The following is a 16398-nucleotide window of genomic DNA, read 5'->3' on the forward strand; positions in this document are numbered from 1 at the left end:
ATCTATACTCAGATGCTGTACTCCTCAAGCATGCAGAAATAAAAAAGCAATCAGTAAGATACATGTGTTTTCCTACATTAAGACTCTCCAGGCGTTAGCTGTTCCCAGCTCTGAGGTCACTTGAGTGTATTTACAGTCATCCTTACCAATCTCCAGTTCTCACCCCATCCTCCTCACCGATCTTCCACTTTTAACCCATTCCTCCCAACAGCAGGCATACATGAGGTGTGTGGAAATGGGATCAGAGGGATAATGTGGTCTTCGGTCATGATCGTCTTTCCCTGCTTAATATTTACTGTCATGTCTCATCACTAAGAAGCTGCCAACATCTGAAAATAAATTATTCTAGATTAACAATTTGTTAATCCTTCCACATCGGATAAACTTAGTGCCATCATGACTGCAGCATGTATAGATGCATGTTGCAGGTACGAACTTCAAATGGAGATTTTGCTCTTGCTGTGAAAGATACTTACAGTATCTTCACAACTGTATATTGTATTATCTGAAAATCTGGTGCAAAGATCCCAAGCAGTACCATGGTACTGAGTATTTTCCAGCTGTATCAGTACATCTGTTTTTTATCATTAGTATTTTCATTATTCATCCAAAAGGGATAGTGGGGAGAAATGCAGACTTGGGATCTTTGCACCAGATTTTCAGATAATGCAGATAGTCCACTATTTCAGGTAGTGATGAGACATGACAGTAAGAACAAATTACTTTCTCTCTGTGTTGTGATTTCTTTCGTTCCTATAGCGAAGGGCATAATTCTCAGAATATCTTTCTTAATAATAGAACTCCATAAATGATTGTAAAATGCTTTGGATGTTAAGAAGTGTGGCAGAGAAGACACTGCAATATGTTGTTTTTATTGATAAAATGCATAGTATTCTCAATTATGTTGCTAATATATGGTGTATTTCTTGAAGTCAAATAAAGTAATTGGAGTCAGCGTAGTGCTTTTGGGTCACCCTCAGATACTGAGAGCATGAAATGGCATCTCCCGTAAAGGTTTCAGGTTTGAGCAGTGCCAATGGAAGCAAGGGCAACTGCCAGCTTGTTAAAGGTCTGCAGATAAAGTGTAGCACTGAACTCTTAGTTGCTGGTTTTGCAGCTATGAATCCCTGGCTGGAAAACTGATACGGCTTCACAGCGTGCTCAGCCCTTCTGCAATAAGACTCCGAAGCACAATGTGTGCTCTGGCTTTAACCCCTAGGATGAAACCACTACTCCATGCTCAAGGTAGCTGCGTTTGTACATAGCAGCTGTGAACAGAGCACAAAATTGCCAGGTAGCTCAACCTTACTTCAGAATAAGTGAAGGTGGAAGCACAGCTGATGTCTGTTTTGGTCTGTCAGTGTCCAGGCTGGATTTTGTGTTTCCATTAAGCAAATATGTATTTTTATGCCACAACTTAATTTAATTGATGTCTCAGTAAAACACAAAACAAGACAAGCTTTTACTGAGGTGGGGAGGAAGGGAGCAAATGGACTTTTTTTATAAAGGAGAGGGCATTAGTTAGTGCAGTAAGTAAGGAATCAATAATATAACTTTGGTCTAAGATGTAAGGTAGCTGCAGACAGAATTTAAGGGAGATCAAATACAACTTGTGTATAAAAACTCTGGTTTATTTACATCAGTGAAAAATAATTCTTGAAGTTGAGTATGGTCTTAAAAACAACAGTATTCCAGAAATGTTGGATTCATGAAAAATGGAAATGTCCAAAAAAAAATTAGAAAAAAAATAATTCAAAGTGAACAGCTAAACTGTGATTTCCTACATTAGTTGTGCTTAACCATATGCTTGCAATACAAATTGAAGAATTTTGCAAGAGTCCTCCTGTAAATTAACTGTACTGAAGAGAATCTCTTAGCTATATGTGGTCATGAGTTCATGACGCATTCTTGTAGATTACTACTGAAGGAAACTCTGTTTCTTGAATATAATGCTAAGTTTGCTGCAACATCCTTAGGGCAGCATTAGAATTTTTCAGCAACTGCAGTGTTTAGGTGGGATAGGTGATTGATTTTTTGATGAGTGTCCTGATGACATGGCCCTTAGTCAAAGCTGGGAGAGATGCTGTACTAGGATGCTGGCTGATGTGAGGCGTCTTCAGGGCAGCCTGTCTTTCAGGGAAAGTTGCTTTGGCTGACTTCATGTCCAGCCAGCACATGTGAGCAAGTTTCCAGCTTGATTGCTGAAGTGTTTTTCTGTGTGCTGATATAGCTCTTACACTGTAGAAGAATTTGGTGCTTAGGGATGTAAATACTTCTCAGTTACTTCTCAGCATCCATCATGGATGCTGAGAAATTTCACCATTTACCCACAAAGAGAGAAAAACGATTGTACTAACTGAAGAGAAGCTGTCCTCCCACTCCTGCATTTTCATCTTCAAAGCTATATTTAGGCATGCTAAGTGCTGTTTTTCTGTTGTTGTGTTTCTTGTTTATTGCTATTCTGGGTGGTTACTGCCAGCAGAACAGAAAAACCCAAAATGCATACGAAATGTATTTGTATTTTTAATGCAGATTGGATAGGACTCCATTTCTGATGAGTGGGAAGACTGGCTTGCACCTTGCGTTGCTGATGATCTTTAACATATCTCTTGGTGACTTCCCTATTTAACAGGTGATGGTGAAGCTGTCTACGTGATTACAAGGTGGATCTGTTGAAATCTGTCTGTATGCTATGGGTATGGCTATTTTGTCACCTCAAGCTTGCAACCCCCCAGTGATCCAAAGCACCTATCTGCTGCAATTTACTTCTTTATATTCAATACCTCACTGTAAATATCATAATTAAGATTTCCTTGTGTGTGTGGCATAAAATGGCACTGAGCTTATTGAAGAAGGACGGTTGTGATTAAGGCAATATAATAAAACTCAGGAGTTCAGTATCCAAAGGGGTCCCTTGTACAGCATAAGGCAAGCCTCAGTTCCCTGATCATGGGCAGGAAGGGTTAAAAAATCTGTGTGAAGATGAAGTGCTGTCATCATGAAGACTGTGGGGAAAAACTATAACTATTCCCATCAGAACACAACTAGAAATAGCTCTTTTTCTGGATCTTGTTCTATACTAAAGTTGCATATGAAAACATGTCAAATTAAAATAATTAAAAAGTTGCATCTTAAGTCTGATGATAAACTATTTCTGTGAGCAAGATCCAGTAAATTCTGAAACTATTTTAATGTGTGCTGTAACAGCCTAGGATTAACCAATTTTCAGTACCTTGTGTTTTCATTAGCAAGAATCTGTCTAGAAATTACAATAAATCCCTTCAAACTGCATAAATCAGAAAGAATATAAATGTCTTCCTGGGAAAACAGGATTCTCTGTGCTAGAGGAGAGGTTTCTTTCTCTCAAAATGTCCTTAGCTGCCTCCGGATTTATAATGCTGTTTGATTGGGCTCTTACAAAACTACTCTAATCAGGATTAAGCCTTGTATCTTTGGAACCAAAGATGATGAGATTACATGATAATCAAAGGTGTTTTAGAAGATCAAAGCCTTTTTGAGGTAATAATATCCCTAATAAAACCCCTTTAAAAAAAAAGGGTTATTTTTTGTTTTAACTTGTTTTTGACATTTTTCTTTCCCTCCATACTCATAAATACCTAGTGTGAAGTTGTGGCTTTGCTGAAGCCACTTGTATTATTGCAATAGAGTACAATTGGTCTGGGATTTTACCCAGGGAAAGGTCACATCAGTCACTTTTTTACACAACCAAAGCTGTGATGTCTCCTGAATAAATGACATGTCAAATAATGATCATTTCTAAAAGTTTTTAAACTCCTTTAGCTAAATGGTGAAACAAAGGACTTGGCTTCAGGTCCTACCTTCATGGAATCAATTTGCCTCAGACTTGCAGAACTGGAAAGTGTATCTGTTGCTAATTGTAAAACTTCAAATTAAACCTAAAATGCAATCAAAAGGAGAAGCAGCTGGCTACTGGTATTTCCTCAGACTGTTGGGAGCAGTTTGTGTTTTCAGATGTAATGCCATCATATTGCTTCCTTCTGGATAAGTTGTGTTTTAGAGGTTTGGGTAAAGCTGCTTCCTCCCTCCAGAGCCTCTGGCCTTGCTTGTGCTTCCGCCTGCCCAAATGTTTCTGCTGTCAGTCCCTCTGCAGCCCCTGGCCCACGATGTAGAGCTCAGGGTGGGAAGTGGATCTGTTGGACTCCTTGATTTCAGGGGCACAAGGGTTGCTCCAGCAGTCGCCTGCTTTTCCAGGGCTCTCCTCCGCACTGCAGAAGGGAAGATAGTGAAGTTAAGAAGCTTACGAATGGTGACTTTTTAAAACAATGATGATTAGACCACATTAACCCATGAAGCACAAATCCTGCAAAGTACTAGGTAACTCGGTGTCTCCTGCGTACATGGTCTTTCTTGATACACCATCAAGATGTTTTTACCCATGTTCCCTCTTCTGTAATGCCAGATACTCTGTACTCTCCCTTCACAAATCTCTCTTGGGAAGAAAATATTTAAAATGTTTAATGGGGGATCAGTACAAATCTGAGTTCACTTGTGGATGGGGACAGATTTGAGTGAAAAGTCTTATTCCAAATCCAGACTCTGCTGGAGTAAAGGTCTTAACTCTGTTATGCATCCACTTAGTATTTTTACAGTGACATTTGAGTATGCCAACATGACAATAGGATATGTGTTCTGGTGGTATAAATCTGCCACATTGCAGACAGGAGAACTGATACACAGAAACCATGCTAAACTGAATTATCTTTTGATTATAGACAAGCCGTTAAATTCCTGTTCTGGTAACTAGGACTTCCATGATTTGTGCTGCTGGATGAAGATATTTGTGATACGTGACTAGTCATGAAACTCTAATCCAGATTCAAATGCCCCCTGAGCATAGGAGGTCTCACTTTGACTTCTTGCTTTGGGCTGATTCAATTAACCAAATCCCTTGCCTTCTTGAACAATATCTTAATGGCAATAGCATTTAATCTTTTATCTCTGCTCTACCTCTTGGAAGATTAGCAGCCTCAATTAAATATTATTTTCAGTTAAACTGCACACACAGAAATCCTATTACAGATTCACAGGGTTTCTATAAGCAGAATAATTTCTCATGCTATGCCCTGATAATATGCCAGTAACTGTTGACTGCTGTCAAACGACCAAGCTTAGAAAACAGCAAAATTAGTTCAGTAACTAACAAACATAGGCTGTCCAAATGATTTGTTCAATTAGTTGTTGAACTTAGAAATGGAAACCTTAAATTGAAACTCTTGTCCAAATACAAAAGCTGTAGCTCCAGCTCTAGCTAAGGCCAGTGATGTTTTAAGTCCTGATAGTCCACACAGCATAGGATGGGCAGCAGATGTACTCGGGAAAGGAGCACTTCTTGCCTTCTAGGGGAGCAGTGAGTATGCAGGCGATGCAAATTTGCACATAACAATGGCATTTAATGCCTGGCAGTGCTAGCTACCAAAATGAGATGGAAGTTGCTTGTTCTTTTGGTGTTGCTGCTAAAATGGGGTGGGGGAAAGGGAATTCTGCTGCCTGATGACTTACTGGAACATGTTACTTTTACAAGCTCCTGGAAGATTGTATTTAGTAATCTTTTCTCAGAAAATGGATGGTTTAACTGGGCATGGAAAAAATGGAGGCATATATCCCAGAGTTTGCAGAAGCATGGGAGAAAGTAGCTAACTCATTGATTACCAAACTCTTTTACTATGAAGTCTGACGCTATTGCAGGTTTGCCTGTGTCTTCCTCCCCCCACTCCTCCCAACTAGCACTTGAAGATGCTAATAACACACACACAAATAACAGACACGGAGGCTTAAACTTGGAGAGGAGAGGAAGAGCAAGAAAAGGAATGAAGGAAAAGAGACTAACGGGTGGGAATAGCTTGCGAATTTGAGACCAGATGTAAATACTGCCAGAATGAGGAGTTTTAGGAATATAACATCTAGGGAGATACTTTGAAAATTTCCTGTTAGCTGAATGAATTGCAAAGCAGAGGAAGCCTTGCATGATTAATAAACCATCCAATAAACTCAGAGTATGGTGCACTAGACTCGAAATTAGCATCTGAAAGCTGACATGACAAGCTCCAAGTTTGAAGCTATAATGTCCATACAGATCCATGCCATTATCTGTCCATCATTCTTGCCAGCTGATCTGAAATATTTTAACACAGATTGAATTGTTGACTTGCTTAGAGGCTGATGTTAGGAAAGACACCCTGGCCTATCTTCTCATAGTTATTTGAATATATTTATAACCTGAAGGCTATTTCATATCTTTCAAGAATTGAAAGTGGACATCCTTAGCCCCCATACAAATAAAGGAAGTTCAATAGCATGCTACTGAATTTTCTCTAGATGAATTGTAAAGCTTGAGCAAGCTGTGGGAAGTTAACTGAAATCTGGGGCAAGATGATGTTATCTTTCTCCAGCCATCTGTTCTGTGCAGGAACAGGGCACTTTTATGGGGTATTTCTTAATAGCAATAAATTCCCATTACTAGTTTAGAAAGCCAACACAGTGCAATACATCTGCTTCTTGACGTAAAGTAGAAAGATTCTTACCTTGCTTGGTTAAGAGCGGGTTCGCTGCCAGCTGTTACGGGAGCTGGAAGATAAAACCGAACCCCAGGTCTGCGGTCAGAGAAACTTCTCCTCACAAACGGCTGAGGGTTGGCAGCGCTCAGAGACAGCTTTCTGGTTCGGTCTGCAGGCTGCTGAAGTAGCAGACTGCTCTTTTGGGAAGGTGGTGAAGCTTCAGTCTGTTTGGTGACTTCCACTGTGGGTTTGCTGGGTGCTGGTGGAGGTCTTGCTTCAAATAAGGAAGAAGTGGCTGGGCAAAATATTGAACGTACATTGCTGCCCTTCTTGGAGGAGGCAGGCTGGTACTCAGCCCCAGCATCCAGACCAGCTTTTGATCCCTTGTAGGAGCAGGATGGAGAGGTTGGTGGGGACGAGGCAGTGAGGAATGGAGTGGGGCTTGCTTCTCGGCGGTAGACTGGGGAGCCTGGCAGCCGGTGTGGTGTTGGCGAACTTTGCTTGTGCTCTGCAGGAGGGCTGAGCAGTTTCCGCTGGGCTGGTGGAGAAGGCAGCTTCTTCTGTAGGGGTGGGCTGGGCCCTCGGGGTGGGCTGGGTGCCCTGGGGCTGGTAGGGGGACTGGGTTTCCTCTGCATCGTGGGTGAGCTCAGCTGCTGGCTGTTAAAAGCCTGCAGAGCACGTCTGTGGTGTACCGGAGGGCTGAAAAGCTGCTTCTCAGTTGGTGGAGAAGAAGGGGGAGTTCTTGCTGGGGACACCCTCCTGTTGAACGATGAACCTTTTTCATTTCTCCTCAGTGAGTCGGGAGAACCATGCTTCTGATATGGCACTGAAGTAGCAGGTGGACTGGGCTCTTTGCTCTCTGAGCTATTGTCATGTGGTTTTGAAACTCCACTGGGATTTTGAAGAGGAATAATTTTATGTGTTTGCTTGTACAAATCTGCAGCTTCTTTTCTCTGGGTTGCTAATATCTCCTCCTGGCTAGGGATGTGTGTGTTGGTAGGGTTCAGCTCCAGAGAGTATATCTGCAGTTTCTCATCCTTGGGTCCGCTACTCCTTGGAACTTTGTTAGCAACTGCGCTGGGGCTGATGTTTTTACTTGGTAATAAGTCAATGGACTGGAGGGAGGCTTTCATTTTTGGGGAAACTTGTGCTCTCTTAGTAGCATGAGATTCTGTTTTGGCAGGCTTTTTGGCATCTTCCAAAGAGTTTTCTCCTATTCTTGCTGTTTCTTCAGGCTCAGAGAATTCAAAAGAAGTGTCCATTAGCATTTCAGGGGGTGGTGGTGGCAGGTTCTCAGTGTCTACCTCAGGTTCTTCCTTTGTGTCCTTGCTTAATTCTGCAGCTGGTATAGGAGGAAAGGCATTTGAAAAGTTAGAACAAGCTCCATTGGTGTTTGAAAGGCTTGTGTCTTCTACTGGTGAAATACGATGCTTAATATTTAAAGGCACCAACCCTCTCTGAAATGGAATGGTGGGTGGGATGACTGGAAGTCCAAATTTTCTGATGCACTTAATTGGCCCTAAAGGTCTTAAAGGTGTGGCTTTTTCAAGATCGTCTGTCGGACTGAACGTTTCAATGAGCTTTTTGACAGATTGGCGGGGGGCACAACTGCTGCCACTGAGAGTTTGTGCTCCAGAAGTCTTGTCATCTTTGCTCCCCGATGTCTCCTGGGCTGGCACAGTATCTCTGACAGGCTTCTTGCATCTCTTTTCATCCAGCTGACTGGCAGGATTTTGATCAACCATGTACAAAGGGACTTTATCCTGGTTAGGCAGGATGCTGAAATTTTTTGAGAGGCATGCCTTAAGTTTGCTAGAGGACCTAGATGTAATTTGCTTGTCCTGCAAGTGACGTGTTGATCTAGGTTTCCGAGGCTCTTGGTTGTTATCTGTATCCACCTTTCCATAAAACATTTCTAGCCTCTTGTTGAGCTCCTTTTGAGTTCTCTGAAGCTCTAGGAGGGTTGGGTCCTCTGCCTGGCTTCTGAGGGACTCCGTTGATCTGGACCGTCGCTGTTTCCCAGAGGCCTTCTGCCTTCCCATTGCTGTACTGGGCCTTGCTGTTAGGACTGCTGTTCCGCTCTCATCCTCCACCCATTCTTTACGCCCAGATTTAGCTGGGACAAACTTGATTTTTTCACTGATGGCATCTTTCATCTTCAGAATGATTTCCTCTGTCTCCACATTCTCTGTCCTTTTGGTGGACGACTGTCTTTGTGTGTTATCGGTGACTGCAGGTGAAGACTGGGGCCTCTTTGGCAGGGCATCCTTACCCATTTCCGATAAACTTGTATTGTCATCATCCTCCCCCAGGGTGCTCTCTTCATCATCATCTGAAGGAAAATCTGTTGATTCAAAATGTTCGCCTTCCTGAGTAGAATCAGACTGGAAGGAGTTACTGGAGTGCCTTTTGCTCAGGCTTGCATATTTTGCAGCAGTGGAAGTACCTCCTGGTACTCCACCCTGACAAGAAGTTTCTTCTCTGCTCCATACAGATGAATAAAATGTATCTTTAAAATGCCATTCAAGTGCACAGCCATGGGATGTGGCTGTGCCTGGTGACATTGTCCCACTATGCATGTGCTCCATTGTTCTGGTGTGGTTTTGGGACAGAAGGCCACGTGCACAGGACTCACAGCTTGCTTGTGCTCCAAGCTGGCTGAAAGGACTGAAGTCTTTGAGGGACTCACTGTCCACGCCAATGCCACTATCCTCAGAACAGAGAGTCCTGTCATCACCATGGGACTGCGAGCTTCCCATGGTTGAGGCTTCAAGCAGCCTTACCGCCCGAAAGAGGCGCTCATCATAGCTTTGCTTTGCTTTCAGTTTTCCTTCCAAGTTGCTTGCAGCAGACTGCAGGTAGCTGCAGGTTTCCTGCAGGGCATCGGAGGTGACAGAGGCCAGTGTTCCACTCACTAACTGCATTTTATTGATTGTGTACTGAAGTAGTTGTTGCAGAAGATCAGGGTGCTCCTTCAAATCATCTTTTCCTGATGGCCATGCCAGATATCTACCCACGTCTTTGAGAAGATTTTCCCCATCATTAGCAATTTCTTCCAAGAGCTGGTTGATTTCATCAAAGCGAAGCATGAGGAAGCTTACCATCTGTTGTAGGAAAAGCTGAGTTTGGGCAGCCTGGTTGGCCATATGAAGTATAGCTTCATACTTGGAGAGGTTTGGATTTAAGTAGGCATATGCATTCTGATGAGCCTTAACAAGCAGTTCTGGGAAATCTACCTTTTTCTCTATCTCGCATGGGGACAAAATTGACTTTTTTTTAGTTTTGCTAGGCCGACCTTGCTTAGCTAATTTATGATTTTTTGGCTTCCTTCCTTTCTTTAGGATTTGCTTTGCATTGCTTTCATTCTTGTCATCACAAATGGAAGCTGATGCTTCTGATTCACAAGAGCTTTGCTTTCTGATCTGCACAGCCTCAATGATGTGTTTTTGAGACTCAATCAATTTGGACATAACTTCAGCCCCTGTGGCTTTCCTCTCAGTTATGTTGTCTTCCCTGGAAATGTGAGGATCTGAATGCGATTTGGAGGAAAACTGCAAATAATCACTTTTGTCCTGCTCGGACAGTTTCTCCTCAGTTTCGCTCAGGGAGCTGTTCCTCTGAATTTTGTATTGGTGGAATTCATCAATATTGTAGCAAGATGAACCTTTAACTAGCAGTGGGATTCCTTTATCTGCTGGATCAATACGCAAAACACCTTTGGGTTTATTCAAAGCCTTAAAACCATTTCTTGCAAGAGTATTAACGATCTCGCTGTGAGATGGTGTGCACCCCATCCTTTCTCTGTCTTTGACTGTATTTCTGATTAAAAATCCAGAAGAACTAGGAAAATAAAACAAAGAATTAAACTCACTGTCTCATCCTGAACTGCAGACTGTCCTTTTCCTCACAAGTTTTCCATCACAATCCCAGTTTTGTTGTCTGTCTTTGTTGTTTGCCTTGAAATTTCACGTGCTTACTGCCCAGGATCTGGTCTTGAAGCTGTGCTGTTCCATTGTATGTTTCCGCTCAGGTTTTCTTCTTTGATTCAAAAAAGGAGTGTGAAAGCTCTGCTGGATTTAGAGCTAATGGATTAAGAGGACTTGAATGCCTCACTTCTGTATTGACAGATGTCCACTACAAATAAGACTTTAAGCTCATTAGGGTAAGCAGGCACCAGCCAGTCAGCACCCATGTTGAAGATTTTTTTCTGTGCTATATTGGGAGGCAAGAGGACTTGGTACCTGCCCCTCCTTTTTTCCCTTGTTGCAAAACCATAACATGTAATTGAATGTAGAGATCTAAAGAGAGAGACTATATTTTGAAGCCCTTTTTGAAGGGGAGCTACTTGAACAGGTGTGCGAATACCACTCAATACTGCTTAACCAAGGAAAAGGTGATCTTGATGGAGTATGTACCAGCTGGAGAATGTAAGACATGGAATCAAATGGGTTAGAGATACTTGTTGTGCTTCTGCCTTGATGGTCTTCAATATTTTCCCCCTACTTTCAAGTGACAAGCTGTTTACTTCTAAGTCCTTCTACAATTTCCAAAGATTATTTTGATTTTTTTCTCGGTCACGTGATAATTATTGGAAGGTATTTTTCTCTTCAGATAACTTCCCAACTTGAAAGCTGAACTTTCAAGAATAAGTTTTGCATATGTGGTTAAGAGAGCGTCTACATCTAGTGCATCTAAACTGTAGAATTTCAGTACTAAACAAACAAACAAACAAAAAAACTACTCTTGTCATTGTAAATGCTGTTAGTTGAACTTTCCACAGTGCTCAGTGTTCAGTTCATCTGTCTTAATTTGGGAAAGAAGTCAAATCACAGGCTGAATGGACGACTTTAGACTTTCAAAAATATGGGTTAGGGCCACAAAAAATCATCCGGTTTCCTATAAGATAACAAATCTCTAACTCATCTCTAATAAAGGGTTTTCCTTCCTCTGAGTTTCTTGGGATAAAGTGTTAACATGTTCTTTGCAGTCAGAAAAGTGACTTGCTTGCCTTTATTTCATTGTCATCTGCCAGGGCATAGTTCTCTTGATGGCAAGACTTCAAGTGTTAAAACTCTAAGAAAAAAAGGTTTAAAAAAGAATAAGTATAGACTCACTTATAAAAAAACAAAACCAAAAAGTTCTTCAAACCACTTCTACAGCCATGAAAGAATTATTCCTTTCATTACTTTTGTTACCATTATCACTTGCTGTTTCTCTTACTTGGGAAAACAAACCGCAGAATAATCCCAGTCTGAAAGAGAAATTAAAGAACTCAAAGCAGGAAATGGAATGTTGTGATGAAGCAGAAGATATTTGTATTTTCCAAGTATTTATTTATGAAGGGCAGTGTGTGGATGAGGATGACAATAGCAAATGCCACCAAGTTCCCTCTTCTTTAGTCAGATTGGATGGGTTCATCTTTTATTTTCCAGATGTAGCTTTTCTACTGAAGGTATCTGTTTCTCAGTGTCAGAAAAGGTTACAGAAAACAGTGGCTATCTTAACACTGGAAAGAAGCCTACTACTTTTTCTAGCAATGTGATTTCTGCGTGATTGCAGGTATCTCATCCAATTCCCCAAAATCTTTTTATGCTGCCAAGCCTATAAAATGTTTTCAGACTTATGAATGAGCTGCTTACATGATTCATTTGTTGATGCTGGACTGTGGTAGCAGAATGTCTTCATGGCAAGTCATTATTCTCTGTAGCCTTGCAGTTTTCATTTGTTCTGCTCAACATGAGCAGCAAACTTACCTTGATTTACAAGGGAGAAGGCATGCCAGTGACTCCCAATAAAATTTTTAAAACCCTACCTGCTTTCTCTACAGTATTTTTTCTGGAACACATAAATTGTACTTAATGCATGTGATGTCACAGTCATTGCCCTCTAAGCTTTTCTGGAAAGCATCAGGTAATTACTTCTTGACTCTGCTTCTTGCAAGTCATGCAGCTCATGCTCCAGCTGCTTCTGCATCCCAGCATGATGTGGCTTGTACACAGTAGTCCCAGATCTCCACAGCATTCCCTTTTAGGCACATATCTAATGTGTTCAGAGGGAAGAAACACTGCAGGTGTAGGCAGCTGCTTCATCCTAGTGATCCTAAAGGTCAGAATGTTGTAGCCCTCCACAGTAAGTCAAGGAAAATACAACAGATCAATCACGTAGCTTTAGTGTATCTCTTCCAGTGAGTTGAGAGACCTCTTTACATAGCTTGCTGAGTATTTGTTGTATAAAGTACTCTAATGATTTTTATTTGAAAAGCAATTCCAACAGTTCCATCATCTCTGCTGGGGATTAGCCTCATGTGGATTGTTTTTGGAAAGGTCTTTTTCTTCACTTTTTCCTTTGATTTTAGTGTCATGCCACCCTCCCATTTTTTTTTTCTCCCTAGTTATTTTCAGCTCATGTATTAACATCTGCTGGCAATATATACATGGGTCAAAAAACATAAGACGCTGGTTTATGATTCTTATGTATTTATTATTTCACAATTGATATTAACATTAGTAAATGTTAATTTATGTTCAGTTCATTATTATTTATTCTTGAATAGAGATCCTGGGTCCTAGAAAAAATGTTTTAACAAGGCATATGTTATATATGTAATATAAGTAAGTCACATAAAAACAGTGGTAGAAGAGAATATTGATAGGAGAATGACAAGCAAATATTTTGAGAGTAAGGGAATGAGATGGATTGTCATATGTTGTTTATGAAATCATATTTTGGTTTACAATGCTACTGTTTACAGAACTCTTATCAAAAGGAAAACATTTGTCATGTTTGAGCCTACGTTGTTATCTGTGAACTTGCTGAATTGAACAATTTTACAAGTGTCCCTGATGAACACAAAACTGTGTTTGAGGAACAGAGCCTAGAGAAGAAGCAAGTAATTGTATAAAAGGCTTTTGTTCTTCCTTTCATATATTTTCTTCCTACTGTTAAATTTGGCAGTATTTTCATTTTAAGCAAGCTGCCCGGTCACAGAGTACTCTTGAAGGGAAGAGATTAAATATTCTTAAAGCCTGCCAGAAATGTCTGGTGCACTGGATGATAAAAAACAGACTAGTCTGAAAGTGGGAAGGGGACTAGTAGAACTGTGCAGGTCCTACCAAAGGCAAGAATGAGACCTGAACCTTGATGGACATGTGTGGTGGACAGGCTCCAGAGATGTTGTCAGCGTGGTAAACCACGGGATGGATTTTAGGGCTGGATGATGGGAGAATTGATTGATAGAAACTCTGTGAGGTTTCAGCATGAAACAAGTAATGTAAGCTTAAAAACTATGGAAGCAAGAAAAAAAGACAAGGTAGGACTGCTATCCTTTGCAAGTTTGCAGTATTTAAAAGGGAAATGTGCATAAATGCTCACATCAGGTCTTAAAAAATTAGGGTTTGTATTTGTGTTTGACTTCTGAGGAAAACTGAGTTTCTGCTCACTGAGAGATTATGAAGAGCTTAAGTGACAACTTTAAAGAGGTCTTTTCTTCTGAAATAAATAAAGCAGGTTCATTTTTTTATGTAACAGTTCATGGTTTTGTTTGGGATCAAATTAATCACCTTTGTAAAGGCTCACACGGTGCTGTGCTTTAGATTTTTAATTAAAACAGCTCATTTTTCATAGCTCACTCACATCAGCTCTCACCAGTGGCAGCAGGCTTGTGCTTCTGGAGCAGCTCAAAGAAAAGCAAGTTTCAATTTCACGAAGGCTTGACACCTTCAATGATCATTTAAGCAGCTCTTGGTCGGGATGGCGTCGGTGTTGCCCCGGACGGTGCTAGCAAGCTCCCCCTGCCCTGCTGCGGGCCATTTCTGAGTGCAGCCCGACCCTCAGCCCGCCACACGCTCCCTGCCACCCCCTGAACCTCCCCGCCCTGTGCCGCGCCTCAGGCGGGGACCCGGCAACCTCCCCTCAGCCCGGCCCCGTCAGGCGCCGCCATCACCGCGCAGCGCCTGCCCGGCGGGGCGGGGCTGAGCCGCGGGGGGGCGGCGCCGGCCGCCGGTAGGCCGAGGGCCTGAGGTGCGGGCGGGGGAGGCCGCGCAGCCGGCTGCAGGTACGGGGGGTCGGGGAGCGGGGCCGTTGGGACCGTTGGGGGCCGTTGGGAGGGCGCGGGGCTGCCGCTCGCCTCGCCGCGCTGCCCGGTGGGGGCCGTTTAACGGACCGGGGGGGCTTTGGGGGTCGTTGCTCGCACCCCGGGGTCCGGCAGCTCGCGGTGCTTCGCCCGCCGCTGCCCCTCACGCCGGCGGGGCCCGAGCTGCTGAGGGGGCGCCGCGCGGACAGCTCCGTGAGGCGGCGATTGCGCGGCCTCCCCCCAGCGCCTTGCCTCTGTCGTGACAGCTCCGACAGCAGAGCTGCTTCAAACTTTCGGCTCCTCGACGTGCTGCGTTGCAAGATATCCCCCCCCATGCACCAATCTGTAAAAAACGGCCTTGAGTGTGTCTATATTCACGCATCTTTCGCCCATAACGTAAATTTTAAAGATTGGTTAGTTAGTGTTTGTACAAGAGCCTTGTTCTCTGGAGCTAGCTATTCTTCTAGCTTTTAAATTTTTGGACCCCTAAGTAGTCCTTTAGATGTGGTCATTGCCAAAAACAGCATCCTACGTGTGACAAGTCCTGCTGCCGAAGTCCTAGCGCCATCCCATTGCATCTCTTGAAGTACGGCAGTATTTTATAGTAGTTGCACAGGAACTTTCTACTAGTACCGTAACATAAGGTTGCAAATTGTCTGGAGTACACAAAAAATCTGGATCCTGTGTTAATAAAACTTTTTTTTTCTTTTTAAATAAACCATGCATGTTTTATGTAATGTGTGGGCATTGAAAAGCTTGTCCTTGCTCTTCAATCTTGCCAACATAAAAGCATGTACATCTGATCATCAAGTTTTCTTAATTTTTTTCTAATGATATTTCCCTGTTTTCAGGTTGCACTTGGGTTACAACAACATATGACTGGCAAATAGTAAGTGGTATTTTCTTTTGGGCTGAACTGCAATTAATAGTAGCATAGCTCGTCAAAGCTATGAAAAGGAAGACTTGTTTTCTCATTTTATTTATCTAACCATTTCCTACTGTCTCTCTGAACTTCTGATCTTACTAATGTTACCCCTTCTATAGAAACATTGTTGCTTTTCTTGAAGATGTTGCATTTAGGGACTTCCCATCTGAGTCAGTCTGTCTTGGATATTATTAATACCTCAACATTGTGTTTTTCTTCAGAATAGAAGTTATTTTGAGGACCAAGTCTTTTTGGCTTTTCCATTTCTTTGAAATTGTTTTCAAACTTTTGCTTTCCTTTTGCCTTTCCAGGTGTTGGTGTGTGTATGTATCACACTAACCAGTTGTGATGTGCACGTACTTAAGCTAGCAGTCTCTGGGGGTAGTCATGGGTGCTTCCTTGAAGTTATATGGTTCGGTATTGTGTCATAAAATGGTAATATATTTCTAGATCCAAATGAAAACCGCGTGGCATAAGGATGCACACGCTTACGTCGGAGGGTATCGGCACTGGTGTAAACGTTTGATGCCTTGCTTAATGGTGTAGGTGGGTGTATTCATCATGGCGCTTGGGTCTTCATGTCATCTGCCCAACAACATGGGTTGTTTTCCTGTCTGGTTTACTTTGCTCTGTTGTATATTGAATTTTTTTGCCTTGACACTTTGTCTTATGTGTTCCTTCAAAGTAAACAATGACTTGGATACTTGAAAAAGCACAGATTTTACTTTGTTCAGTCTGTGTGCAATAAACATCTGTATTTTCTCTATTAATTTGCAATTGTCTCTTCTGATCTCTAGTTTCAGCAGCTTTTGTAATCACATGTTACAAATCTCGCCTCTTCCTGTAATGATCTGCTCCATCAGGTC

The 16398-nt window shown here is 42.1% G+C and overlaps 2 protein-coding genes across 13 annotated transcripts in view; one reads left to right on the forward strand and one right to left on the reverse strand.

Annotated features, from left to right (window-relative positions):
* CLIP4 (CAP-Gly domain containing linker protein family member 4) overlaps window positions 1-16398 on the forward strand; it is a 52358-nt gene that overhangs the window by 7680 nt on the left and 28280 nt on the right. For 5 of the 12 annotated variants that reach the window (XM_072035473.1, XM_072035472.1, XM_072035469.1 and 2 more), the window contains one exon: window positions 15459-15496. The exons of 2 other annotated variants lie outside the window; for them this stretch is intronic. The gene's annotated coding sequence lies outside the window, so the exon portion shown is untranslated. Of the gene's footprint in view, window positions 1-14485; window positions 14590-15172; window positions 15194-15458; window positions 15497-16003; window positions 16079-16376; window positions 16396-16398 lie in introns of those variants that run through there. 5 more of the 12 variants (XM_027453631.3, XM_072035476.1, XM_072035474.1 and 2 more) reach the window with 4 other exon arrangements.
* Window positions 1611-14365, reverse strand: PCARE (photoreceptor cilium actin regulator). Its single transcript, XM_021267202.4, has 2 exons — window positions 6564-14365; window positions 1611-4247 (listed from the first exon to the last, which is right to left on the reverse strand). The coding sequence occupies exons 1-2, from the start codon at window positions 10328-10330 to the stop codon at window positions 4118-4120; spliced, it is 3897 nt and encodes a 1298-aa protein (XP_021122877.4). The 5' UTR covers window positions 10331-14365; the 3' UTR covers window positions 1611-4117.

The sequence above is a fragment of the Anas platyrhynchos genome, chromosome 3, assembly GCF_047663525.1.
Source record: "Anas platyrhynchos isolate ZD024472 breed Pekin duck chromosome 3, IASCAAS_PekinDuck_T2T, whole genome shotgun sequence".
NCBI lineage: Eukaryota > Metazoa > Chordata > Aves > Anseriformes > Anatidae > Anas > Anas platyrhynchos.

What these genes read in the sequence shown, in the direction of transcription:
- PCARE (XM_021267202.4), bottom strand. Translation starts at nt 10,330, where the DNA reads ATGGGGTGCACACCATCTCACAGCGAGATCGTTAATACTCTTGCAAGA. An exon ending in CCCGCTCTTAACCAAGCAAG is followed by an intron (nt 4,248 to 6,563) that starts GTAAGAATCTTT and finishes TCCCTTCTGCAG; the next exon opens with TGCGGAGGAGAGCCCTGGAA.